This window comes from Zonotrichia leucophrys, chromosome 28 (genome assembly GCF_028769735.1).
Source record: "Zonotrichia leucophrys gambelii isolate GWCS_2022_RI chromosome 28, RI_Zleu_2.0, whole genome shotgun sequence".
Classification (NCBI taxonomy): domain Eukaryota; kingdom Metazoa; phylum Chordata; class Aves; order Passeriformes; family Passerellidae; genus Zonotrichia; species Zonotrichia leucophrys.
The window spans coordinates 4,913,495-4,939,984 of NC_088197.1; the positions used below are offsets into that span (position 1 = coordinate 4,913,495).

The 26,490-nt window shown below is 57.4% G+C and overlaps 1 protein-coding gene across 6 annotated transcripts; it reads left to right on the top strand.

Moving 5' to 3' along the window:
* The first annotated feature begins 570 nt into the window (after window positions 1–570).
* SH3GL1 (SH3 domain containing GRB2 like 1, endophilin A2) lies at window positions 571–26,433 on the top strand. 6 transcript variants are annotated; one of them, XR_010442922.1, is made up of 11 exons: window positions 571–754; window positions 16,433–16,501; window positions 16,604–16,676; window positions 17,147–17,290; window positions 19,342–19,475; window positions 20,311–20,469; window positions 20,840–20,943; window positions 21,570–21,694; window positions 22,130–22,186; window positions 24,253–24,899; window positions 24,962–26,433. XR_010442922.1 is itself a non-coding variant. In XM_064734057.1 (10 exons), exons 1-10 carry the CDS (start codon window positions 710–712, stop codon window positions 24,447–24,449), a joined length of 1,107 nt encoding a protein of 368 aa, XP_064590127.1. In that variant the 5' UTR covers window positions 571–709; the 3' UTR covers window positions 24,450–26,433. The 6 variants fall into 6 exon arrangements, 3 of the variants coding, with proteins under 3 accessions (XP_064590127.1, XP_064590128.1, XP_064590129.1); XR_010442923.1 differs by having other exon boundaries at window positions 24,253–24,837; window positions 24,931–26,433; XR_010442921.1 differs by having other exon boundaries at window positions 24,253–24,795; window positions 24,869–26,433.
* The last annotated feature ends 57 nt before the right edge of the window (window positions 26,434–26,490 follow it).

Here is a 26,490-nt window from a genome sequence, read left to right on the forward strand (position 1 = left end):
GCTGGCTTTGTAAAGGGACCGTGGGGCACCGCTGGGTCCCTGTGCCTGGGCCCGAGGCCTGCCCGCTCACCGGGCGGGACCGATGCCGCAGGGGGCCGGAGCGGCCCGTCCGCAGCAGCAGGCGGAGGGGGCGGAGCCAGCACTGCCGCCCGCCGCGCCGCTACGGGCATTGAGCCAACGCGCGAAATGGCGGCGGCTCCGGCGGCCAATCAGCGCCCGCCGCTGCGAGGCGCAGGCGCAGTGGCTGTCGCAAGGAATGCAGGGAGTCGTAGTTTTCCATTTAGAGTGTCTATCTCCCCATTTTCCCCCCAGGCCTATGGCGGTGTTCCCGGTCCGGTTGTCCCCGTGTCGCACACGCGGTCCGCTCCCCACAGGATCATTCAGGATAAAGACACGGCTGCACCACAGTCATCTCCCGATATGACCGCCCGTCCCGCGTGTCGCGACAGAACGACTCTATCGCCGCTCAGTCGCGATGCTCGGCGGTTCCGCCCGGCCAGCAGGGGGCGCGCTGGCGGCTCTCGGGCCGGGCCGCTCGGTGGTGGCTGCCGGGGGGGCGGGGCCGGGCGGCGGCGGAAGCGGCGGCGGGGACGGGCCGGGCTGGGACGGGCGGAGCGTTCAGAGGCTCCCGAGGCTCCCGCCGCCCCCGCTGCAGGTCCCGCCGCCCGCACACCGGCTCCCCGCCGCTACCGGGCCAGGCACCGGCACCATGTCGGTGGCGGGGCTGAAGAAGCAGTTCTACAAAGCGACCCAGGTGAGACACCGGCACTCCGCGCCCGTTCCCGCCGCCGTTGGGCTCCGGGGAGGCCGCTGTTCCCTTGGCGGTTCGGAGAAGCCGCTGCTGCCCCGGCGGTGCCCGCTCCCCGCCGTTATCCCGTGCCGGTATCCCGAAGCTGGGCCCGCCGGGCATCCCCCGGTACCCCCGGTATCTCCCGGTGAGGCTCCCGGGGCTCGGTGCGGGCCGTGAGCGGAGCTCAGCAGCCGGGAAGGGCCCGGTTTGGGGGAGCCGTTCTCCGGTGGGACCGGGGCACGGAAACTCCTTCGGGGGGAGCGGCGGGTGCGGGGCCGGTGACACCGCGGGGATCCCGGGAGCGCTTCCCTTTCCCTAAACCGGGACGGATCCTGCCCTAAACCGGCCGGGAGAGCCGCAGGGAGCCCCGGGAGCAGCGGGCCCGGTAACCCCGGGCAGCTCCCGGTTCGTGCGGGGCTGGGGATCCCCGGAGGTTCGGGAATCGCGGCCAGGACGGAGGAGCTCGTTCGGCCTTGGAGCTCTTCCCCGCCCTGGAGGTGCCCAAGGCCGGGCTGGAGCAGCCTGGCGCGGTGCAGGGGATGTTCCGTGGACAGGAATATTCCATGTTCCATAATTCCCTGTGGGAATGAACCCCAAACAAGGCTCACAAACTCCTTTCCCTCTCCCGAAATGAGGGGTGACCGTTCCCCAATCCCCCCGAGCAGAATTCCCCTTCCCAGCGCTTCCTGTTCACAGTCGTGAGCTTTTGTTAAAGCATTTTGGGAACGGTTCAGGAATCCCAAATCCCCCCTCTGCTGCTGCCGCTTTCCTGCCCCTGGTTTGAATTCCAGATGAATTTGGCACGGGTGGTGTTTTCCATCCCTGAATTTAAACCCTTGCAGCTCATCCCACCCCTGTGCGCGACGTGTGTCGCCTTCCTCCTCGGCTCTGTTTCCCCGAAATCCATTTCATTTACCCAGCAAAGCAAAAGAACAAATTCCTGAAGTCATCCTCCACCCCCTTTCCCACCAAACCCATCCTGGGGTGCTGTTTTGGGTGTTTTTCCACAACTTCCATGGGGAAAAGTCGTGCTGGGGGCTCGCTGTGGGAGGATTTTGCTATGCTGGTGCCAGGAGGTGGAAACCCCTCGGTGACTCAGGACTAACGTGTTCCTAAGCCCAAAAATATCATTTTAAACCCCAGATGAAGCTGTTTTTTTGGAGGATTTGCAAATTGCCACCCTTTGCAGTGGCGTCCATGACTTGGAGATGCTCTGACTGGAAACTGGAGCTCACTGGTTCCAGTTTGGCCATTTTATTTGTCTCCCCCTCCCTTCTTTCCCTTTCCCCCCTTTCTCCCCTCTGGTCCCACTCAGCCCTTGGCTGAAGGAGAGCAGGATTAGTTATTTTTTGGCTCCCTCCAAACCATCAGAAGCTGCCAAAGCCCAACATGTGGAAGATCTTTCCTAAAACGTTACGTTTCGTTCCACGGCTGTCCTCAATTGAGGGCAAGCAGAGCCAGGAGCGGGGTCTGCAGGGACCCCAGAGGGTTTGGGGTGCAGGGCTTGGCTCCTGGGGCTCCTCCATGTAATTCCTGCAAGCCCACGTCTCCCCTGGGTGAGGCAGCCGGGCGCCCACACGCAGGAGAGAGCCTGGAGTATCCTGGAAAAAAATAAAAATAAAATAAATCTGAGTCGTGCTGGCAAATGCTGCAGATGGGGAGCAGCTCTGAGTGTGTCCAGAACAGGTTCTGCCTGTTCGCGGCAAACTGTTCTCTAAAAAAATTTAAAAAAAAATAAAATAAAGATGTTTCTGAAGGAAACATCCTGAGGAAGGGGGAGAAAGAAACAGCAGCAGCAGCTTGGAGCTGGGAACAGGGTGGGAAGTGCCTGGTCCAAGGTTTCATCCAGCCTGGGATTCACAGGGACCTTCTGGTGTGCAAACAGCTTCCTTTGCACCCTTTGGGTTTTGTACAAACTGCTGGGAATCCTCAAATCCTGCAGATCCTCCCAGGCAGTGGGCAGGACAGCGTTCCTGGGGAATCCTGAGGGGCGGCAGCAGGGCTGGAGGGATCCTGGGGTTCCTGCCTCACCTGCAGCAGGAGCAGGGACAGGGGATGCAGAAATGGGGCTGTGCTGCTCACCTGGAGCTCTCTGGGGTCAGGGAATGCAGAAATGGGTCTGTGCTGCTCACCTGGAACTCTCTAGGAATACAGGGATGGTCTGTGCTGCTCACCTGGAGCAGGAGAAGCTTTCTGGGGATGGGGAATGCAGGGATGGGTTTGTGCTGCTCACCTGGAGCTCTCTGGGGATGCAGGGATGAGTCTGTGCTGCTCACCTGGAGCTCTTTGGGGTCAGGGAATGCAGAAATGGGTCTGTGTTGCTCACCTGGACATGGAGAAGCTTTCTGAGGATGCAGGGATGGGTCTGTGCTGCTCACCTGGAGCTCTTTGGGAACAGGCAATCCAGGGCTGGTCTGTGCTGCCCTTCCCAGAGCCCAGCTGTGGTGAGAGCTCTGGCATTCCCAGCTCTGGAGCCCAGCAGGGTTTGGGATGGAGGAGAGCTCGGATCTGAGCTCCTTTCAGTGCCCAAGGCCGGCTGGGGCAGTGGCAGGGCTGGGACACGATGGGATTGAGGTCCCTTCCAAGCCCAGCCAGGCTGGGGCTCAGCCCTGCCATTCCAAACTGGATTAACGTGCTCCCAAGGCCTGTGTGAGCTGAGCCTAAACCCTGCCAGGCCTGCCTGGCCTCAGCAGCTCGTGCTGGCCCAAGGCACAGCCCAGCCTCCTCCTCCTCCTCCTCCTCCTCCTCACCCAGAGCCGTTTTCCAGAAGGGGAAAAGGCAAGTGCTAATTAAATCTCAGCAGCCCTTGACACACACACACACACACACACACACACACATTTCCCTGTGTTTGATGACAGCTCCCAGGGTTTCCAGGGGTATTTTTGGCCATCAAGAGCCCGATGCTCCCTGGGCCAGCAGGGAAAGCTCTCCCTGCCCTGGGAGCTCCCTCCAGGTGCTGCTGTGGGCTGGGGATGTGCTCGTGTGTGACACTGAGGGACAGCTGCAGCTGCCACCAAGGGCATTTCCCCTTTTTCTTGGCCTTTGTGGTCATTCATTGCTCTTGGTGCTGCTGAACTGGGATTTCCTTCACTTCCTTTCTTCCCTCCTCAGCCCAGGTTCTCTGTGCTGATTTTGTGCTCTGCTTTCACACGTGGGGTTTTTCTTCCCTTTCCCAGGTGAACCTTTCAAAAACTCCTTTTTTTTTTTGTTAATTTTGGGGTTTTTTTAATATTAACTCAGCCCTGCTCCCATTGGCCTCTCCAGGCTTTCTCTTGGAGGTGTTTTGGGTAGGAAGGGACCTTAAAGCTCATCCCATTCCATGGGCAGGGACAGCTTGCACTGCTCCAAACCTTGGATAATTGCAGGGCTGGGAGTGCCTGGAGGTGCCCAAAGTCCTGGAGAATCCATCAGGAGGTTCTGGGTTGCTCCTGCCTCCAAGAAAAGCCTTGTAGGGGGCTTTTCCAGGGGGGATTGCAGGGATGGGGCAGCCCCAGCATTTTTGGGGAGCTGTGCCAGGGCCTGAGCAGCCTGTGAGCAAAGAGGGGAGCAGGGAGTTCCTGTGGGAGGGATTTGGCAGCATCAGCCTCTAAGCTCCTTATCTCTACATGGGAATTTGGACTGGGAAGTCGAGGGATTTTTTTGCTGATTGCTGCCAGCCTGGAGCCTCCTGCCAACCTCTGTCCCACAGCACTGATGTTGCTGTGTTAACATTAACCTGGGCTGCATTCCCCTGCCTCTCCTGGGTTTATCTTTCCACATTCATCTGCTCCTGAGGCTGGGGCAAAGCTGGATTTGCTGGGGTTGACATCCTGCAGCTCTGCCAGGTGACAGGAGGCAGGAACGGCCTCAGTGAGGCTGAAATTTGATATTAATGCAAATTTTTCCATGGAAAAGCTTGTCAGGCAGTGGAACAGGCTGCCCAGGGCAATGAGAGTCCCCATCCCTGAAGTGTGGATGTGGCACTTGGGGACACTGTGGTGAGCCTGGTGCTGGGCTGCACTCAGGGCTCCTAAAGCTCCTTTCCAGCCTTACCCATCCATGGTTCCACCTGTGGCAGGTGGAAAGCAGAGGCTGAGTGTCCCCCAAAGCTCTTGGAGACAGGGATGAGGTGCCAGGGCATCCCCTCACAGAGGAGCCTGTGCCACATCCAAGGGAACACCTGCAGCCAGGATGTTTTCCTGTGGATTCCCTCTCCTTCTCCTGCCTGATTTCCATCAAATTCTGTCCCTGCACTGGCTGGTCAATCATTGCTGGAGCTGAGCAGCTCCAGAACCAAACAGGTTTCATTTTTTCCAGGATTGTTTCTCTGCAGAGTTTCCCAGAAGCAAGCAGCTTTCATTTTTCCAGGATTGTTTCTCTGCAGAGTTTCCTATATAAATTGGCTTTTCCCCCCTTTTAAGGTTGTTTTTGCACACAATAACAGGAGCTCTGATTCCTGGAAGGCAGAGACAGAAGGCAGAGCTGGGGAAGTGCAGCTCTCCATATCCTGCCCCAGAACCAAGCAGCTTTCATTTTTTCCAGGATTGTTTCTCTGCAGAGTTTCCTATATAAATTGGTTTTTCCCCCACTTTAAGGTTGTTTTTTTGCAGCCATTGGGCTCTGACAGTGATGGGAGCTCTGATTCCTGGAAGGCAGAGGCAGAAAGCAGAGCTGGGGAAATCCAGCTCTCCATATCCTGCCCTGTTTGCTCCCCTTCCCTGATGGTCAGCCAGGGAAAGTGTTATCCTGTGTTATCCTGCAGCTGGGGGACTCTGGGCTCAGGGCAGGAGCTGTGACTCAGGGATGCTGAATCCACGTCATGAAATGCTGGATTTATCCAGCTGCCTGCACAGGGGATGCTTCCTGCCTGAGCAAAAGGAAATCCTTCCTCCCCCTTTTCCCTGCCACTGCTTTGCTTTCCTCCTGGGAAAGAGCAAGGTGGGGATGAGCTCAGGCAGCCTGGCCTGCCTTGTAAAAGCTGATTCATTTCTTTAGCACTTTATTTTTATTTTTTTTTTTCCCTCCTTCTTCTTCCTCCTCTCCCCCATCCCTGCACATGGCAGTGCCTTTGCCAGCCCCATCCCTGTGGGGATACCTCAGGCAGCTCCTCCCAGTGCCAAAACTGGTGCCTGCAGGGCTGTGAGGGGCTGGTCCTGCTGGCTCCCTCCCAGGCAGGATGGGGAGCCCCTGAAAAGCCCAGAAATGAAAGAAATCCTTAATCCAGATGGTTTTGGCCGTGTAATTCCAGCTGAACTCATTCACATGGAAACTCATCCCAGCCCTGGGTGTTTCATAACTCTGAGGTTGCTGTCCCTGCTCCCTCCCATCCCCAACTGCACGGATTCACCCAGCCTGGGGTGGATGCACAGGCAGGAGGCTGAGCCTGCCTTTCCCTGTGGATCTGCTCCCTCTGAGCTGGGCCATGGCTGTGTCTCAGCTTTCCTGCCTGGATCAGATGGGAAAGATCCAGCCCATGGCCCTGGGAGAGCCCCAGAGCATCCCAGAGCTTCCCTTTTCCTGAGCTGCTCCATGACAGGACCTAGTGCAGGATCCAGCCCATCTTGGCCTCTCTCCGGGGTTATAAAAATGATAATTAATATTTTTTTTTACAGATTTCCTGTTCCCCTCAGCCCCATCCCTGCAGTCAGTGATCCCAGGGCTTTCAGGAAAGTTTCCTCTGGCAGGAAAATCCTGGCCCAGACTCAGAGCTGGGGGTTCCTCTCCTGTTTTTGGGGCTGGGAGTGCCTGGAGGTGCCCCAAGGTCCTGGAGAATCCATCAGCAGAGTCTGGATTGTTCCTGCCTCCAAGAAAAGCCTTAACCCCCCTCCCAGCATTGCCACCAATAGCTAATTAATAGAAGCAGCCCTTTTAAAGCCATTGGGAATTTTAGGATCTCCTAATGCCTGGCTATTAATAAAGTTCACGGTACTGTCACTAATTAAATTGCTTTCCTGCTCCAAAGGAGAAAAAAAAGATGAGTTAAACATCTCCATAATGAAATTCTGTCTTTGAGACAGAAGGTTAAATTTGCATGATTAAAGCTTTAAAGGGCTTTTCCTAATTGAGAAAATGCTTCATAATTCATCCTAGAGCCTGAAAACCCGGCTGCACCCCCTGGCTGGGCCAGACTTTATTCCCCAGTGATAATTTATTATCCACTTTCCTGACCAAATCTGGTTTGGCATCCCAGGATTGGCTGCATTTAAACTTAATTTTCCCACTTTCATGATGAAAAAGGCAGAAGAAGGGTAAACAATGATCCACACCCAAAGCAAATCCACTGCAGGAGAAGGTGCTGGGTTGTTTTGGGTTTTTTTTCCTGATTTTCTTCCCTGGTTTAGGAACCACCTTTTGCTGCTGATGTGAGTGTGAGGGAGCAGGGGCAGCACAAATGCAGAGTGCCAGATGTTGGAGGAGCTCCTGTCCCAGTAAAGCTCCTCCTGATTGTACTGGGAGGGGTATAAAGGGCAAAAGCTGTGGCCTTTTGTGCCTGCTGGGATAAAACATCATCCAGATGTCATCTCCCAGCATTTCTGAGCCACCTCTGGCAGTGCCTGCAGGGCAGGAGCGCCACAGTGATGCCACAGTGATGCCACAGTGATGCCACAATGATGCCAAGTGCTATGGGGGGGATTTTATCCCAATTAAACCATCCCAAAATAAATCTCAGTGTGCAGTCAGGGAAAAACCAGATCTAGCAGCACCTTGGATGGGCTGGAAGCTTCCAGAAGCCCTGGGATGTGGGGAAGGCCCTGGGGAAGGACCTGATGCAGGATTTTATCCAACCCTGGCAGCCTTAGGGGCACTGGGGTCGCTCCTTGCCACTCTCCCTTTCCTTAGGATGCTGTGCTGTGCTCTGATAGCCACAGAGCTCTTCCTAGAATTCAAAGGAACAAGGAAAACGAGTGTTTACAGTGTCCTCAGGCCCTTTGATGTGTGGGCCCTGCTCCCCGTGTGGGACGTGCTCTGCACGGGGCTGTCCCACCCAGCCCACACCAGGAGCAGGATTTTGCCTTCCTTTGGGGGGATTTGGAGCTTTTTTGATGTCCCTGATGGCTCTAGAGCCGTGTCACCATCTCTGTGTGTGCCCCCAGCCTGGCTTGCTCCCATCATCCTGCAAACCCAGAGGTTTTCTGGCTCCTTCCCAGCTCCTGACTTGCCTCCTGCTGTATCCTCACTTTGGGTGATGCCAGCACCTCAGGGAGGAGTTTCTCCTGCTTTTCACAGGGAGCAGAAATCCCTTCTGCTGCTTGGTGTTCTCTCCAGGGATTTACAGCTGTTCACACCCTCATTTTCCCCCTTGTTTTTTGGGAAATCCCTCAGAGCACCGTGTGGGTGCTGACTGCAGCACAAGGCACAGGAAAAGGTGGGAAAAACCAAGGATTGCAATTCCTAGGAGGCTCTTTTAGTGCTTTTCCCTTTGCTGTCCCATCTCAGGAGCAGCTCCAGCTGCTGGGGCCGGGTGGAGCTGCCCAGGAGTGATGGCTCAGCAGCTTTGGGAGAGCCAGGCTGTGATTCACTGGGGCAGGCTGTGCAGGAAGTCTGGATGCAAGGCCACTATTCCATGTTTCCCCTCAGTTTACTGAACTTCCTCTCCATTGCTGAAGTCACTGGAAGCCTCTGAGGGGAGAGAGGAGCTGCTGCTGCTGCTGTGTTTGTGTTTTCCCTGGAATTTGACCCAATTCCATGATTATTTTTTTTTTGTTTTTCCCCAGCTGAGTAGAAATTGTGTCTGGTTTGGTTCAGAGCATGTGAGAAATAATAACAGGAGAAAACAGGATGCAAATGCCATCCCTCCAGCACCAGCATTCCAACGCTCCTATGGAAACCTTGGGTTGTGCCTTTCTCTGTCTCCTGGTAAAAAGGAGCTGGGGGATCACCCCAATGAGCAGGGAGCTCCCAAGCAGGGTTTGGGCTGTGCCCTGCAGCCCAGGAGAGCAGGGATTGAATTGCCAGGGCCAGGAAGGAGCAGCTGCATTGCAGAGCATCCTCCCGGTGCCCTTGGCTGGCCCTGCCCCGGGGCCGCTGCTGCTGCTGCAATCCCGGGTTCGCCTTTAATTCCCGCTGTCCTCGTTCCTGCAGCCCATCTGCTGGATGGGGATGAGTCACCCGAGCCCGAGGAGGAGGAGGAGGAGGAGGGCTGGCAGGTGGCTCTGGAAAGCTGCCTGTGCCCGTGCAGCTCTTCCCTGCCCGTTCCATGGGATAAGATTACGGCCCGAGGTCACTGGGAAGCCTTTCCTCCTCTGCAGAGGGAAGGGAAGGAGCTGCTCATTGTTCCAGCCTGACCTTCCTGCTGCAGATGAAGGAATTCCTGTGGTGCTGCAGGGAGGGAGGGATCCCAGGCTCAGCTGCTGAGGGGGTGGGAGGCTCGGGGTGTTCCGAGCCACGTTTTCCCTCAGCACGTGTCTGGAGGCAGCCGAGCACCCCCAGTGCCTTGGCACGAGTCCTTGCCATGGTTCCATCATGGGGCTCATGCCCAGCTCCTGGGTGCAAGGCTCAGCCAGGACTGGCCTCTCATGGAAGATGGGAATGGGAAATCACAGGGAAGGAGCTGCAGGAGAGGGCTGAGAGTTGGAAAATGGGGTGGAAACGTTCCTGGGAGCTGTTTGTGGGGAAAACCAGGCAGTGGAGGGGCTGCTGGAGTGTCCAGGTGTCCCCAGGCAGGTCAGGTCCGTGGGGGTGACATTTGGAGCCAGCAGCAGGGTGTGCTCAGAGGGGCTGGAGCCAGAGAGCTCTGGCTGCTCTTCCTCCTCCTCCTCTGCTTTGCCAGGAGGGGATGTGAGAAATCCCAGAGTGGTTTGGGTTGGAAGGGACCTTGAAGGTCACAGAGTCCCGCCTGCCGTGGCAGGGACACCCTGGACTGTGCCAGGCTGCTCCAAGCCCTGGCCTTGGGCAGTGCCAGGGATGGGGCAGCCTCTGGGAGCTCGGGGTGTGCCTCCCTCTGCCAAGGCTGCAGGGAATTGTTCCTCCCCTCCTCTGCACAACAAACACTGGGATCTGTTTTCTTCTGCTCAAAGTAGGTCAGGAGTTGCTCAGATCAGGGTGAGCTGTGCTGTGGGTGTGCCCGGCTCACCCCAACCCGGGCTGCCTGCTGCTCTGGGGCAGGCACGGGGCTGGGGTCTGGGATGGGATCCTGGAATGGGATCCAGGGATGCGATCTGGGATGGGATCCTGGGATAGACTCAGCCTAACAGGGCTGGGATCCAGGCCTGGGATCTGGGATGGGATCCTGGGATGGGATCCTGGGATGGGATCCTGGAATGGGATCCAGGATGGGATCCAGGGCTGGGATCTGGGCTGGGATCCAGGGATGGGATCTGGGATGGGATCCTGGGATGGGATCCTGGATGGGCTGGGATCCTGGGATGGGATCCTGGGATAGACTCAGCCTAACAGGGCTGGGATCCAGGCCTGGGATCCTGGGATAGGCTGAGCCCACCAGGGATGGGATCCTGGGATGGGATCCAGGGCTGGGATCCTGGGATCAGCTGAGCCCAGCAAGGCTGGGATCCTGGAATGGGATCCTTGGATAGGATCCTTAGATAGGCTAAGCCCAGCAAGGCCTGGGATCCTGGGATGGGGTCCTGGGATGGGCTGAGCCCACCAGGGATGGGATCCAGGGCTGGGATCCTGGGATGGGCTGGGATCCAGGGATGGGATCCTGGGATGGGATCCTGGGATGGGCTGGGATCCAGGGCTGGGATCCTGGAATAGATACAGCCCAGCAGGACTGGGATCCTGGGATGGGATCCTGGGATGGGCTGGGATCCTGGGATAAGCACAACTTTGATCCTGGGATGGGCTGAGCCCACCAGGGCTGGGATGCAGGGCTGGGATCCTGGGATGGGCTGGGATCCTTGGGTAGGCTGATCCCACCAGGGCTGGGATCCCAGGGTGGCCCAGGACCCCTCCCAGGACCAGCTGGTTCTGCAGGGAGCCCCATGGAGCCGTGTGGGGCACTCCAGGAGAGCCCCCAGGCTTTCCCAGGCTGCAGCTGGCCTGGTGAGTTTTTCCAGGAGGTTTTGGGACCTTTCCAGCCCTGCCATTGCCAAGCCCCACTGGCTGGGTGGCTGAAGGCTTTGCTGTGCTCCCCAGCTCTCACACACACACACGGGGCTGGGCAGGGTCACGGTGGCTCTGCAGGATGATGGGGATGACCCAAAATGAAGCTGGATTGCCAGGGAGTCACACCCTGCTCATTTAGGTTCCATGGAGCATCCCACAAATTAAACTGGGCACCAGCAATCCCAGTTAACCCTGAATTTCCTTCACTCTTTCTGTGCCAAACTTTGGGGGTTCAAAACATTCCCACCCCTTTTTCCCTGGGTTTGTAGGTTGGCTTTCTGCCCTGGGCTGGGATGAAGGCAGCCAGGGTAGAGCTGCTCCTCTGTTTGCTCATCTGTGGGTTTGTTTTTGTATTTCTTGAGGGGAACTCGCTGTTGGGAGGGTGGAGGGGAGGAAGAGGAAGGCTTTGATACCCCAGAGTCTGCAGGAATGAGGTTTTCAGTCGACTGTAGGGAACTGTTTTGATTGCAAGGATGGCAAATGTTTGATGTGTTATAAATAGGGCTGACTGCGATGGAAAAAAGAAAGCGAGTTTAAAAAAAAAAACCTGATTTTTGGGTTTCTCTTGGTGTGTTTTGCCTGTCTGAGGCTGAGGGAATTAGGGATAATTTTCCGTTTTAAAATATTTAAAGGCTGGAGAGCAAAATATCAAAATCTGTGAAATCCCGTGGGGAAGCTGGTGATTAGCAGAGAATAACAGAGACTTGTGCTCCCTCATCCCTGGGCTGGGCAGATGAGACCTGCAGGGTGGATGTGCTGGAATCTGCCCTTCTCCAGCTTTCCAGGAGCTCTTTGGCTGCTGGCATCTTCCCAGGTTTATCAGGGATTTTGCTGATGGTGCAGCCCAAAAATCACCTTTTATTCTCCACATCTTTCCCACCTCTCCACCTGGGATGATGCAGGAATTCCCCAGCTCTGCTCCCAAAATCTCTCCTGCTCCTCCCAGCTCCTGGATTTACCCCAGCACATCCCAGCCCAGCTGCCAGGAGAGTCCCTGTGCATCCCTCCTTGCCCTTTTCCATGCACACACACCATTCCTGCCTCTCCCCTGGCCACCCTGCCTCTTTCCAACAATGGTTCTTTCATTCCTGAGATCTTCCCCCACACAAGGGGAGGTCGGGATTGTTCCCATTCCCACGGCCCTGCCAAGGGATCTGCAGGAATCCCCTGTGAGCTGCAAAACAAAGCTGTGGAGAGGGGCTGTGTCCAGTCCCTGTGGATGAGCCCTGCCAAGGAATCTGCCATGGAATCTGAAGGAATCTGCCAAGGAATCTGCCAAGGAATCTGAGGGAATCTGCCAAGGAATCTGCCAAGGAATCTGAAGGAATCTGCAGAAATCCCACCCGAGCTCCAGAATGAAGCTCTGGAGCATCCTTGGCTGGCCAGGGGCCGTGTCCATCCCTGTGGATGAGCTCTCCTGAGGCTGAGCCTGGCTGGGTGCTGAGCTCCCAGGAATGCTGAGGCAGTGCTGCCATCCCAGGCTGGAGCTGTCTGAGCTCACTGGAGCTGTGACATTTTGCTGAAGTGAGGGATGTGAGCTGCTGGCTGTCAGCTGGCTGCCCCAGCCCTCAGCTCAGTTGTGGAATTCCAGGTGCAATCCCTGCCAGGAGCAGCCAAGCAGGAGCAGATTGTATCTGCCCAGTGCCAGCTGCAGCGCCCTGGGCCAATATTTGCTCTGGGAGGTGTTTGGCCAAAGGCTCCAGCTCTCACTGCTCCCAGGGTGAACCCCTTGGATGTTTCCCATCCACAGACCAAGGAGGCCAGACTTGTTCTGCTCTTCCACTCCCAGGGAATGTTTGGTTTGGTTTGGTTTTGTTTTTTAACCATTTCCATGTCTGCCTTCATCCTTGCCCAATCTGGCTTCAGGAGAGGTGAGATCCCAGCTGGGGGAGCAGGGATGTATCCCAAACCTTCTCCTGGTGCCTCAGGAAATTCAAAATGCAGAAAAATTAATCAGCACATCCTCCAAAAAGCCCCATAGCTGCTTGCTGGGGGAAGGGCTGCTGGAATCTGCAGCACCAGCATTCCTCCAGCTGCCTTCCCTAGGTCAAGCAATGGATGGATAAACCCTCCCTTCCTTCCTTCCTTCCTTCCTTCCTTCCTTCCTTCCTTCCTTCCTTCCGCCTCTTCCGCCACTTTCCGCCACTTCCGCCACTTCCGCCCCTTCCGCCACTTCCTTCCGCCACTTCCTTCCGCCATTTCCTTCCTTCCTTCCTTCCGCCACTTCCGCCACTTCCGCCACTTCCGCCACTTCCGCCACTTCCTTCCTTCCGCCACTTCCTTCCTTCCGCCACTTCCTTCCTTCCGCCACTTCCTTCCGCCACTTCCTTCCTTCCTTCCTTCCTCCGCCACTTCCTTCCTTCCTTCCGCCACTTCCTTCCTTCCGCCACTTCCTTCCGCCACTTCCTTCCTTCCTTCTTCCTTCCTTCCTTCCTTCCTTCCTTCCTTCCTTCCTTCCTTCCTTCCTTCCTTCCTTCCTTCCTTCCTTCCTTCCTTCCTTCCTTCCTTCCTCTTCCTTCTTCCTTCCTTCCTTCTTCCTTCCGCCCCTTCCTTCCGCCCTTCCTTCCGCCCTTCCTTCCGCCCTTCCTTCCGCCCCTTCCTTCCTTCCGCCCTTCTTCCTTCCGCCCTTCCTTCCGCCCTCCTTCCTTCCGCCCCTTCCTTCCGCCACTTCCTTCCTTCCTTCCGCCACTTCCTTCCTTCCTTCCTTCCTTCCTTCCTTCCGCCCCTTCCTTCCGCCACTTCCTTCCGCCACTTCCTTCCGCCACTTCCTTCCTTCCGCCACTTCCTTCCCCTTTCGCCACTTCCTTCCCTTTCCTTTCCTTCCTTTTCCCTTTCCTTTCCCTTCCTTTCCCTTTCCTTTCCTTTCCTTTTCCTTTCCTTTCCTTTTCCTTCCTTCCTTCCTTTCCTTTCCTTTCCTTTCCTTTCCTTTCCTTTCCTTTCCTTTCCTTTCCTTTTCCTTTCCCTTTCCTTTCCTTTTCCTTTCCTTTCTCTTTTCCTTTCCTTTCCCTCCTTCCTTCCCTTCCCTTTCCTTCCTTATTTGCCTCCCTGAGTGTGCTGAGGCTCCAGGTTAAACAAGGAGCTCCTCCAAGCTTGTGTCTGAGGGATCTGTGTTGGTTTCTCTCCCTTCCTGGTGGGTTTGGGGGTGTGGGGATGGGGTCCCTCCTCCTTTCCTCCTATGCTGACTCCTCCCAGTTTAATTAGAGCCAGCAGGGAGAGAACCTCAATCTCATTATTCCCTCCCAGCAGGGCAGCAGCAGCATTTCTTGGACGTCAAAAGGAGGATTAAATTAGTCTGGAAATGAGGGGGTTTTGCTTCCTTCGCTTCTCTGGGCTCTCCAGAGGGTGTGGAGCCTCCAGAATCACTGTGGTGATGGCTTCTGCCAGCCTGGCACGCAGGCCCCTCAGAGCAGAGTCCTGCCAGGGGTTATTTATTTACAGCTTCCCAGGCCACAAATCCAGGCTGAAAAGTGGGGTTGGAACCGCTTGGGATGGCTGCACCCTTCCCAGGTGTGTTGGGGAGCAGTGCAGGCTGCCAGGGGTGCGACCTCAGTGCAAGGGATCCCCTTCTGGCTGTGGGTTCCTGGCAGGGGACAGGGGTGGCAGCTGGGGCAGAGCTGTGCCCTGCTGAGCCTGTCCTGGCAGGCCTGGCAGCTGCTCCTGGCACCTTTGCCAGGCTCGAGGGAGAAGCGTGCCTGGCCCGCTCGGGGCTGGGGCGGGGAGCAGGCAGCCAAGGAAGGCAGGAAACCACACTCAGAGGGGTTCTGGGGCTCCTGGGGGTGATGGGATCCCCTGGAGCTGCTTCTGAGGGCTCTGGAGAAAGGGGGCAGGGAGGGCAGGGAATGGGAGCAGGGATTGGAGCGGATTGGGATGAGAGCAGGGAATGGGAGCAGGGAATGGGGAGCAGATGGGAGCAGGGATGGAGAGGAGCAGGGATTGGGGATTGAGGGGGGAGGTGGGGCAGGGAATAAGAGCAGAGAGCAGAGGTTGCCCAGCCTGGTCCACTCTGGCTGTGTCCTCTGTCCCTTATCAGAGGGTTAAAGTAAAGAGTGAAATCTAGAGATGGGTTAACAAAGACAGCTTTCCTTTCTCTTTTTTCCCCTTCCCTTCCCTTCCCTTCCCTTCCCTTCCCTTCCCTTCCCTTCCCTTCCCTTCCCTTCCCTTCCCTTCCCTTCCCTTCCCTTCCCTTCCCTTCCCTTCCCTTCCCTTCCCTTCCCTTCCCTTCCCTTCCCTTCCCTTCCCTTCGTGTCTCCAGGTGCTTCTGAACCTGGATAATTCCCTAAATTATCCCTCCCCCTCTTCCTCAGAAAACATCCAGCCCCATTTTGTATCCTCACGGGAGCAGGAGTGTTCCAGAGGAAGAAAGCCTCGATAAAAATCAAATATTTGATGTTGGAGTAAACAAACGCGATTGTTCCTTCAGATCTGGAGTTTTCAGCACAAACAGGAGGAATCCTGGCAATGCCCCGGGGCAGGCCTGGAGCCCTGGCAGCCAGTGCCAGGTTTCCCAGAGCACTTTGGGTGTCTGCATGGGGAATTTGCTGCTGTTTGGAGCAAAGTAATCACAAATTGCTCCCCACAGCTCCCTGGCAGGAGGGTGGAGCCAGGTGGGGTCGGGCTCTGCTCCCAGGGAACAGCAGGACAGGAGGAAACGGCCTCACATTGCACCAGGGAAGGTTTAGGTTGGAAATCAGGGGGAATTTGTTCATGGAAAGGGTGGCCTGGCATTGGCACAGCTGCCCAGAGCAGTGCTGGAGTGCCCATCCCTGGAGGTGCCCAGAAATCACACAGATGTGGCACTTGGGGACGTGGGTTACGGGTGAGCGTGGTCAGGCTCAGTGATCAACCTCAGCCATTCCACGGTTCCAGTTTTGGCCAGTTCCCGTGTCCTGCCTCCCCAGGCAGTGCAGGGGCTGGGAAGGGAGCGTTGCCCTGCCTGGGCTGCAGAGGATGGACAGAAGGACACTTTGGGGGGTTTTTGGGGGGCATTGGTCACCCCTGGGCAGGGAACGCTGCGGGTCAGGGGCTGGGGCTGTTCTTGGGCTGAGGGATCCCCTCAGGAGGCTGCTGAGCCTTCCCATGAAATGAGCCCTGACTTCCCAGCCTGTCAGACATCTCCTCTGACAATTCCAGCCCCTGTCCCGGATGCTGAGCTGCTCCAGCAGTTCAGAGTGGTGGCTGTGCTCTCCCCCCAGGCTCTGCTGTGCTGCCTGCTGGGAGCTGAGTGTGTTCATTCCCTGTTTACTTGGATTTTGCTGTGTGTGAAACTGAGTTCCTTGGCTCCAAATGGAGCTGAGAGACGTTTGTGCTGCTTGTTTTTTTCCAGCAGGCGTTGGAGTTGGAGCCGTGGGCTGGGATTTAGGGAGCTGTGGAGCTCCTGGTGGGTGAGGAACATCCTGGCTGAGCCAAGCTTTGGGTGCTCGGGGATCTTTGGGGGTTTGGTGGGGTATTTTTGAGGGGCTTGGGATGTTCCTGCTGCCTCCTTTCTCTTGCAGGTGCTGTGTGGACCCTCCCTGTTCCCATTCTGTCCCAGGGAATTCCTCTTTGAGGTGGGAAGGGTCAATCAGTGCCTGATCTCCTCCCTTTCCTTTCCCACAGCTGGTCAGCGAGAAGGTCGGAGGGGCCGAAGGGACCAAGTTAGATGATGACTTCAAGGAGATGGAAAAGGTGAGTGGGGAAGCAGAGGAATCCCCAAGATTACCCCATGGCTCCTGTGGGATTGGCTGAATCCCTGAGCTGACCCTCACTGGGCTCCTGTCTCTCCTGCAGAAAGTGGACGTGACCAGCAAGGCTGTCACAGAAGTCCTGACCAGAACCATAGAGTACCTCCAGCCCAACCCAGGTGAGGGCCTGCACCTGCCCTGTCCCCTTCCCAGGGAAACAGGGAGATCCCTTTTGCTCCAGGTTTGGAGCAGGGGGAGATCTGGGTACCCCTCTTGCCCTGAATCCAGGTGCAGCTTTTGCCTCAGACTCAGAGAGGCCCTAAGGGGCCCCGTTTGTCTCAGAATGTCCAGGAAAAGTGGTGGAGGGGAAAAAAAGGATGGGAAGGGATGGCTGGCCCTGTCAGCCCTGCATCCTTCCAGCCAGCTGCTCCAGAGAGCACTCCAGGGACCTGGGAGGGCTGGGGAAACTCCTTTGGCTTTCCCTAACCAAGCAGTGGGGAACTATTTTTGCTTTGTGTCTTGGAAAAGAATGAGAGATATTCCTGGGGGATGGAGACAATGGAGCCTCTTGGCTTTGGGTGTAGCAGAAACCTGCTGAGGGCTGCAGGGGATGCAGAGGGGGCAGAGGCTGAGGTGTTTTTTGTGGCAGCTTCCAGAGCCAAGCTCACCATGCTCAACACCATGTCCAAGATCCGCGGGCAGGTGAAGAACCCCGGCTACCCCCAGTCCGAGGGGCTGCTGGGGGAGTGCATGATCCGCTATGGGAAGGAGCTGGGAGAGGATTCCAACTTTGGTGAGTGCTCCTGGGCCTGGGAGGGGAGTGGGGCAGGCTGCTGGTTCACTGCTGAGCCGGCACTCTGAATTCTGGAAGGGTTTGGGTGAACTTTGTGGCACTGAACTGTGCGTGGGGCTGGAAAGGGGTTCAGAAACTTCCAGAGTGAGCAGATTGCAAGGGAAAGAGGGGAGGTTTAGATGGGATATTGGAAAAAATTCCTGCCTGTGGGGAGAGTGAGGCCCTGGCACAAGGTACCCAGAGCAGCTGCAGCTGCCCCTGGATCCCTGGAAATGCCCAAGGCCAGACTGGAGCAACCTTGTATAGTGAAAGTTGGGACTGGATGGGCTTTAAGCTCCTTCCATTCCATCCCAAACCATTCTGTGATCCCAAATATCCTGGATCTCAATCCACTTTCTTTATTAAACACTGAGATAAATTTGTATAAAACAAAAACTTCCCTCTGAACTGAGCAGCGAAGCAGGAACGGGACAGAGCAAGACTGGGAGTTTGACACAGCTCTGAAGGATCCCTTCCAACCCAAACCTTGCTGTGATTCCATGGGGAGGCTGAAGCCAAGAAATCTTCTGGCTGCTCCTTGGAGCCACGTGTGGCTGGCAGGGAGGAGGGGGTGAAGCCTTTTGGTGACATCAGTTTTAATCCCCTGGAACCTGGGCCAGGCACGTGATGGCCCCCTGGCAGCACAGCTGGCCCTGCCAGGCCAGGGAGGAGCTGCCTTGCCTCAGGAAAATTAAAAACCTCTGGCTGCTTTTGGAACTGACAGAGGATTTTGGAGATCCTCCCTGGCCAGCTCAGAGCTCTGCAGCAGTTCTGGCTCACAGGGACTGAGGAGAGCAAGGGAAGGAAGCTTTTAGGAGAGCACAGCAAACTCTATTTCCTTAATGGCCTCCTTAAAGCAGCACTGAGGACTCCATCCCTCCCTTCCAGCTTATTCAGAGTTATTACAATTGAAAGAACACTTCTGGGCTATTGATTTTTCCAGCTGGACAGTGGAGAGATGTTTTCCCTTGACCCTCTCTCTCACTCATGTATTTTCCTGTGTTCATGCTCTGCTGCAATTGTTGTTTTGCCAAAGCTGCACAGGAATCATTTCATCTCTAAGTGTTTCCTCTGCACTGAAAAGCCAGCACTGAACATGCTTTGCTGCAAGCCTGCCTGGCTGAAGTGCCAGAGTGGCCAGAGCCTTAGGAAAGGATGGAACTGAACAGGTTTCAGTGAGTGACACTGAGCTCTGGGGCTGCCCCAGGCCAGCTTGGAGCAAACTGGGACGGCTGAAGGTGGCACTGGATGGGCTTTAGGGTCCTTCCAAGCCAAACCACGCCAGGACTGTGGGACACACTAGAAGGGGGAAGGAGGGGATGTGAGGCAGGTCCCTGGGCTGGGCTGTGTTTGATCCCCTGTCCCTGTCTGTCCGGTTTTCGGCTGTTTGGAGGGCCTGGAAAGGCCCGGGGTGGCCTTGGGGCAGCCCGCGTATCAAAGGACGAGAAGAGGCTTCAGTTCTTCTTTCGGTCTCTATGTTTATTAATTGTTTATCTAAAAGATTTTCTTTCGGCCCGACAGAGGTCTGCTCAGCAGCCAGCCATGAGCACACTGTCCCCCCTCCAGACAGTCACCTATCTTTATACCCAAAGTTACGTGTACAATATTTATCATTTTTCCCCAATACCTTTCCCCCTTATTGTCTGGTGCACTTTTAGTAATGACCAATCCCAAAGTGCCACCATCACCACAGAAGATGGAGGAGAAGAAGAAGAAGAAGAAGGACAGGACACGCCCCAATTCCTCCATCTTACTTCTCTAAACCCCCCTGTACAGAAATCTTAAACCCTGTGTCTCACCCTCTAATTAACTTATCCCTTCACCATTCACCCCGGTGAAATCCTCCTATCCTCATACAGGTGTCGTCTCCTGTGTAGGATCAAAGTCCAGCCACCAGACACTTCTGGCAACATTCCAGGACTCCCGAGCCCCCCAAGGGTGGTCTCGGTGGCTCGGCACCTCAGTCCTGAGGTGCTGAGATCCCACACCTGTCCCTGTCCCTGTCCCTGCAGGGGACGCGCTCCTGGACGCCGGCGAATCCATGAAGCGCCTGGCGGAGGTGAAGGACTCGCTGGACATCGAGGTCAAACAGAACTTCATTGATCCCCTGCAGAACCTGTGTGACAAGGACCTGAAGGAGATCCAGGTAACCTCCCCCGTGCCTTGCTCTGCTCTCATCTCCCTGCTCTCTCTTTGGCTCCTGGGGCACGGAGCTGCTGCTCTGCAGTGCTGGGAGCAGGGGCTGCCAGGAATTGCCTGCACTCTGTGTGTGCTTTATCCCTCCAGGCTCTCTGGTGTTTCCTCCCTGCTGCTCCTGAGCAGCCCAAAAGGCTGCAATGGTTCCCCATTTGCCATGTTTGATGGTGCCATGGGAATACATCCCAACACCCTTCTGGGCTTGCTGCATTGGGCTCTTAGTGCTGGGAGCTTCCAGATGGGATCAATTTGGGCTCCAAGCTCTGAGCAAGCTCCCCTCAGGAATCTACTCAGCATCCCAAGGAGCTCTCTGGGGTCTCACTGGGAGAACAGGGAGCTCAGCAGCTGCACACAGAAAAGTGCAGGCCCTGTAACAGGATCCATCCCAACCTCCAATTCCTGAGGGAGTGTTCACTGTCACTGCTGTCCTGGCTGAAATAACCACCAAGTTACCTCAGTGCCTGTCTGTACCCAGTTCCATGGGGCTGCTTTAAACATTCCCCTGCAGCTCCTGGGGAGCTGAAAGGAGCAGCAGAGCTCTTCACCTTCCCAAAAAGCTTCTATGGGGAGCAGACCTGGAATGGAAAGGGTCTGGAATCATTCCTCAATGGAAAGGATCTGGAATCATTCCCCCATCACACCCCAGGGCCTCTGTCCCACCTGGAGCAAAGGTGGGAGCCACAGGAGATCAGGTTTCTGACACCAGTGAACTCAGCCTGTAACTGGAGCTGCCCTCCCAAGCCTCTGGCTTCTCCCTCTTCCCTGCTCTCTCCATCCTCCCTCAGCACCACCTCAAGAAGCTGGAGGGGAGGCGCCTGGACTTCGACTACAAGAAGAAGCGGCAGGGCAAGATCCCCGACGAGGAGCTGCGCCAGGCCATGGAGAAGTTTGAGGAGTCCAAGGAAGTGGCAGAGACCAGCATGCACAACCTCCTGGAGACAGATGTGAGTGTGGGAGGGCACAGCTGGGCCCTTCTGTGTCCCTGGGGTGGCATCTCCTGAGGGAGGCACTGATTGCACACCAGTTTCCACTTCTCCTGAGTGTGGTTCTGCTCTGGGAAAGCCCAAATCTGACATGACAGCCCTTTGCTTAGCCCTGACCCAGCTCTGCCTGGCACCAAACAGGCTCCTCTCGGGGTGGTGGGGGATCATTTAGGGAGGTAACCCAGCTGGGAAGGCTTTGGGAGGGATTTCCCAGCTGGCAAAGCCAGAATGGCAGGAATGGGCTCTGTCCTGGCAATCCCAGAGCTGCCCCAGGGCAGTGCAGGATTGTGCAGCTGTGGGCAGGTGCTGATGCCAGCCTGCTGTTGCTCAGATCGAGCAGGTGAGCCAGCTGTCAGCCCTGGTGGATGCCCAGCTGGATTACCACAGGCAGGCCGTGCAGATCCTGGACGAGCTGGCCGAGAAGCTCAAGCGCAGGTGAGTCCCTGTGGGATCCCCTGAGTGCCCCTGGAATCACAGAGTGCCACAAGGGATGGGTGGGAAGGGACCTTGGGGCTCACAGAGCAGGGACACCTTCACTGCCCCTGGTGGCCCTGAGCCCTGTCCAAGCTGGCCTTGATAAAGCCAATTCCTTTGGCTGTTCCAGGTGGGGTTTGGATTTAGTTGGGTGTTTGATCCAGCCCAAATCCTGGCTGAGGAAGGCTCAGTCCCACCTCTCCTTCCTCTGCCTCCCCACTCTGGGGAGGTTCTGGCAGTGCTGCTGTTCCCTCCTGGGAGAAGCTGCAGAGTGGATCCCGTGCCTGCTCTGAGTTGGGAGGAGCTGGGAGGACCCTGCCAAGTCTGAGCTTCCAAACTACAGCACGAGTGTCCTCTGCTGGCCTGAATTCCTGAGCATTCCCCAGCAAAACCCGGCATGTGTGGGCCCTGTCAAAGGGCAGATCCCAAACCCTGAGGAAATCCCACCTTCCAAAGGCTCCAGCACAGGGGCTTGTGCAAATCCCAGTCTCCAAACCCCTTCCTGCCCTGTGCAGCCCCCAGGAGGATAAACACCGTGTTGTTCCACTCCTCGTTGCACTGAGCCTCGTTTCCTTTCCCCGTGCCAGGATGAGGGAGGCCTCCTCCCGTCCCAAGAGGGAATACAAACCCAAGCCCAGGGAGACCTACGACTTCAGGGAGCCTGACCAGTCCAACGGGGGCTTCTCCTGCAACCCCACCCCCAAAGCCTCAGGTAACCTTGTCCCAGGTGTTCCCTGGTGCCTCTGGAGCAGCCTCCCAGGGAAGGGGGGCAGCTGCTCTGCCTGCACAGGATGTTCCTGCTGTGCTGGAGGCTCCTGCACGAGCCTGTGGCTCTGGAAAACGTCAGGAATGCCTCCAGATGGGGCTCTTTTCTCCTGGGACCCAGGAGCCTTTGCTGTGTTGGCTTTGGGGATGTGCCAGAGGGGTCTCCAGCCTGGGCCTCTCGCTGTCAGTGCCAGACAGGAAAACGAAGCCTCCATTCCTCCCTCCCTCCTTGTCTTCCCTCCCGCTGCATCCCTCCCTCCCTCCCTGATCCTGGCGGGTTCCTAACAGCATGGGGGCCCTGCTGTAGCTGCTGACAGACCCCTGTGGGCCCTGCCTGTCCCTGTCTCCCGTGGTTTAAGCATGTCTCTCTTTTGTTTGGAAGCAGCTTCCACCTCTTTCCGGTCGGACAAGCCGTCCCGGGCCTCCGTCAGGAGTATCCGTGAGTTTCCTCCCTCTGCACTGCTCCCTGTGTGTCCCCCCCTGGCTGCTCCTCCCTGCTGCTGCTGCTCCTTGGAGCTGCTCATCCCCCTGTGCTGAGCCTGAGCCGAGCCCTGAATTAACCCAGCCATGCCCCAGTGGGATTTTTTGGGGGTTTTGCACCTCCAAAAATGGGACCTGGCTCGTCCGGAGGAGCTGCAGCAGCTCCCAGCACCCAGGCATGTCCTGGTCCCCTGGGATCAGCACCAGGCATGTCCTGGTCCCCTGGGATCAGCACCCAGGCATGTCCTGGTCCCAGGGATCAGCACCCAGGCATGTCCTGATCCCTGGGATCAGCACCCAGGCATGTCTGGTCCCTGGGATCAACACCAGGCATGTCCTGATCCAGGGATCAGCACCCAGGCATGTCCTGGATCCCCTGTGATCCCCGATCACCAGGCATGTCCTGATCCCCTGGGATCAACACCAGGCATGTCCTGGTCCCCAGGGATCAACACCCAGGCATGTCCTGGTCCCCTGGGATCAACACCAGGCATGTCCTGATCCCCAGGGATCAGCACCCAGGCATGTCCTGGTCCCAGGGATCAACACCAGGCATGTCCTGGTCCCAGGGATCAGCACCCAGGCATGTCCTGATCCCCTGGGATCAGCACCCAGGCATGTCCTGGTCCCCAGGGATCAACACCAGGCATGTCCTGATCCCCAGGGATCAGCACCCAGGCATGTCCTGATCCCCTGGGATCAACACCAGGCATGTCCTGGTCCCAGGGATCAGAGTCCTGTCCCAGGGATCAGCACCAGGCATGTCCTGGTCCCCTGGGATCAGCACCCAGGCATGTCCTGGTCCCAGGGATCAGCACCCAGGCATGTCCTGGTCCCCAGGGATCAACACCAGGCATGTCCTGGTCCCCAGGGATCAACACCAGGCATGTCCTGGTCCCCTGGGATCAACACCAGGCATGTCCTGGTCCCCTGGGATCAACACCAGGCATGTCCTGGTCCCCTGGGATCAGGTGCTTTCCCAGAGACATCAGACACCTCAAGGATTTCCCTGTTCTCACAAGCACCCAGCCTGGATCTCTCCCATCCTGCTCCCCATGTCCCTGTGGAAGGCTGGAGGGAGGAGGCAGAGCCTCAGCTCACAGAGTCTGAGGGCTGTGGGGTGATGTGAGGTCTGTGGTTCCTCCTGCAGCACCTTGGGATGCTGGGGCTTGGAGCAGGGCCATGGTGGTGGGGCCAGCCTGGTGGTTTGGGGATTTCTCTCAAGGCCATCAATGTCTGGCTGCTGCTTGTGGTGATTTCTGAGTGCTCTTCCCATGCTGGGCCCTCCCTGCTGTGGGTCCTGGAATTTGGAATGGTTTGGGGTGGGAGGGACCTTCAAGATTCCATCTCATTCCATGGGCAGGGACACCTTGCACTGCCCCAGGGTGCCCCAAGCCCTGTCCAGCCTGGCCTGGGAACACTGCCAGGGATGTGCCCTTGCTGCCATTCCCTTGCCCTGGCTGGCACAGCCCCAGCACAGTGGGGAGGGCTGGGGGGTCCTGCAGGTCTCTCTTAGCTCTGTCCCTTCCCACTGGGATTCTCCCAGCTCCAAAGCTGAGCCCCAAAATGTCAGTGCACAGAGTGAGCAGCAGGAAATCCCACAGAAAATCCCTTTGCAGCCTCAAAGGTGATGCTTAACTCCTGGAGCTGAGCTGGGGGATGAGACTTTGGGCTTCTCCTGAGTTTTGAGGGGCTGCCTATGGATTTGGAGCCCTGTGACCAGGGAGGCAGCTGCTGTGCTGTCCCCCTCAGGTGTGGGGTGACCCCATCAGAGTCCCCCTCCATGTCCAAGCCCACCACCGAGCTCCAGGGCAGGTTCTCAGCTCTCAGCTTGTCTGCGATCCCTCTGAGGTGGGGATGCAGGAGCAGCCCTTGGCTCTGGAGGCAGTGTGGGACCTGCAGGAGCAGTGAGGGGCACTGGAGCCATCCCTGCCGCTCCTGGCAGGGTGCAGAGCCCGTGGCAGGAGTGCCCGGTGTGCCAGGGCACCGTGGGGTCCTGCTGACGTGTCCCCACTGTCCCCACAGCCCCCCTGGACCAGCCCTGCTGCAAAGCCCTCTACGACTTCGAGCCCGAGAACGACGGCGAGCTGGGCTTCAAGGAGGGCGACATCATCACCCTGACGAACCAGATCGACGAGAACTGGTACGAGGGGATGATCCACGGCCAGTCCGGCTTCTTCCCGCTCAACTACGTGGAAGTGCTGGTCCCGCTACCTCAGTGAGACGGCGCCGCTCCGCCCCGAGTGTCCCGAGCTCCATTCCAGCTCCAGCCCCGCCCTCGCCGCCTCCCCTCGGGGCCAGGCGCTACCAGGGAACAAACCAGAAGGGTCCCACGGCCCCTTCCCCCCGTGAATTTGGTTATTTTCTTTTTTTTTTGGTCCTTTTTTTTCTTTCTTTTTTTTTTTTTGGTCCTTCTGGTGCTTGAACTTCGGTACTTTGTGCGCCCCACAGCCCCTGGCCGTGCTGCTGGCACTGCCCTGTCCCTGTCCCTGTCCACTTCCCGTCTTTCCTGTGGGTCCAGTGCGTGGGTGAGGCAGGTGGGAGAGCCAGGATGTGTTCTGGGTACAGGTGGCACAGCCAGGATGTGTCCTGGGCACAGAGGTGACCCCAGTGGCACAGCCAGGATGTGTCCTGGGCACAGATGGCACAGCCAGGATGTGTCCTGGGCACAAGTGGCACAGCCAGGATGTGTTCTGGGCACAGGTGGCACAGCCAGGATGTGTCCTGGGCACAGGGATGGCCCCAGGGCAGGGCAGCCCCAGTCCCGCCCCAGCCAACACTGCCCCTTGTCCCCACTGTCCCCACGGATCCCAGGGAGATCCCAGAGGGATCAGGGGAGGGGAGCTGGGGCACAGCAACACTAAAACAGCCAGAGAACACTAACACAGCCCTGCAGGGCAGGAGCTGAGCCTGCCTGGGGCTTGGAGCCCTGCCTGGGGCTCAGAGCCATCCCTGCCCACCCTGCAGGGACAGCAGGGATGTCCCCTGCCCTCCTGGCCCCCTCCCCACTGAGCTCAACCCCATGATGGGGGGCTGCTCCTTCATGGACCTCAGGCTTTTCCTGCTCCAAACTCTCCCAAGCCAGTCCCACCTGCAGGATCACCTGGAAGGGGAGGAACTGGGCCACAGCCCGGGGTGTCTGTGTGATGGGACAGAGGTCGGGGCTCCTCTGCCCTTCCTGGGGATCCCTCCTGTGGCTGGAGCTCACCTGGCCCTCGGGTGCCTTCCCTGCACCCCCAGCCTGCCCCCGGCCCCCTCTGCCCCTGCATTGCTGGGAGAAGGGATGGTTCATCTCAGTGGCACCTCTGCCAGCCCTTCTCCCTCTGCTGCGCTTTCCTTGGCCAGGGGGTTGGCATGGGGTGGGCATGGGGTTGGCATGGGGCCACAGGGCAGCGTGTGCTGGGCTCTTTGGTTTCCCTTGCTGCAAAAGTGGGTTCTGCTACTCATGGGGGCTGGGATGGGCCCTGCTGTGAGCCCCAGCTGTGCAGGGCTGTGCTGCAACACCCCTGTCCTTGCAGCTCTGTGAGCCCCAGCTGTGCAGGGCTGTGCTGCAGCACCCCTGTCCCTGCTGCACCTCTGTCCCTGCAGCTCTGTGAGCCCCAGCTGTGCAGGGCTGTGCTGCAGCACCCCTGTCCTTGCTGCACCTGTGTCCCTGCCCCAGCTGTGCAGGGCTGTGCTGCAGCACCCCTGTCCTTGCTGCACCTCTGTCCCTGCCCCAGCTGTGCAGGGCTGTGCTGCAGCACCCCTGTCCCTGCTGCACCTCTGTCCCTGCAGCTCTGTGAGCCCCAGCTGTGCAGGGCTGTGCTGCAGCACCCCTGTCCCTGTCCCTGTCCCTGTCCCTGCAGCTCCTGCCCCGTTCTCTGTAAGGATTTGGTCCGTGCATGTCCACGTGTGTCTGACCCCCCCCCCAGCAGTGACCCCGGCCCCGGGGGGGGCACAGGGCAGCCCCCCCTGCTCCCAGCAGGGCAGGGAGCCCATGGGACCGGAGTCCTGGGGGCCCTTCCCGCTGTCCCCTCCCCGCTGGGGGACACTGGCTCCCGCTCAGGTGGATTGAAATGCGTTCTGTCAGCTGGGACACCTCGCTAGGTCTAATTTTGGGTTTTGTTTGGTTTTTTTTGTTTGGTTTTTTTTTTTTTTAATGGTTTCTCCTGGTTTTTAGGGGGAAAAATGATGACCCACAATTCTTGACTTGTATCTCTGAATGAAAGTATTAAATGTTTTCTTCTTTCTAAGGGCTGCCTTGTGGAGTCAGGGAATGGCTCA

Bases quoted from the DNA above. Each gene is read 5' to 3' on its own strand.
- SH3GL1 (XM_064734057.1), top strand. From the start codon at position 710: ATGTCGGTGGCGGGGCTGAAGAAGCAGTTCTACAAAGCGACCCAG. The intron at 17,291-19,341 runs GTGAGTGCTCCT...CTGTCCCTGCAG, and splicing joins GGGAGAGGATTCCAACTTTG to GGGACGCGCTCCTGGACGCC. The intron at 21,695-22,129 runs GTAACCTTGTCC...TTTGTTTGGAAG, and splicing joins CCCCACCCCCAAAGCCTCAG to CAGCTTCCACCTCTTTCCGG.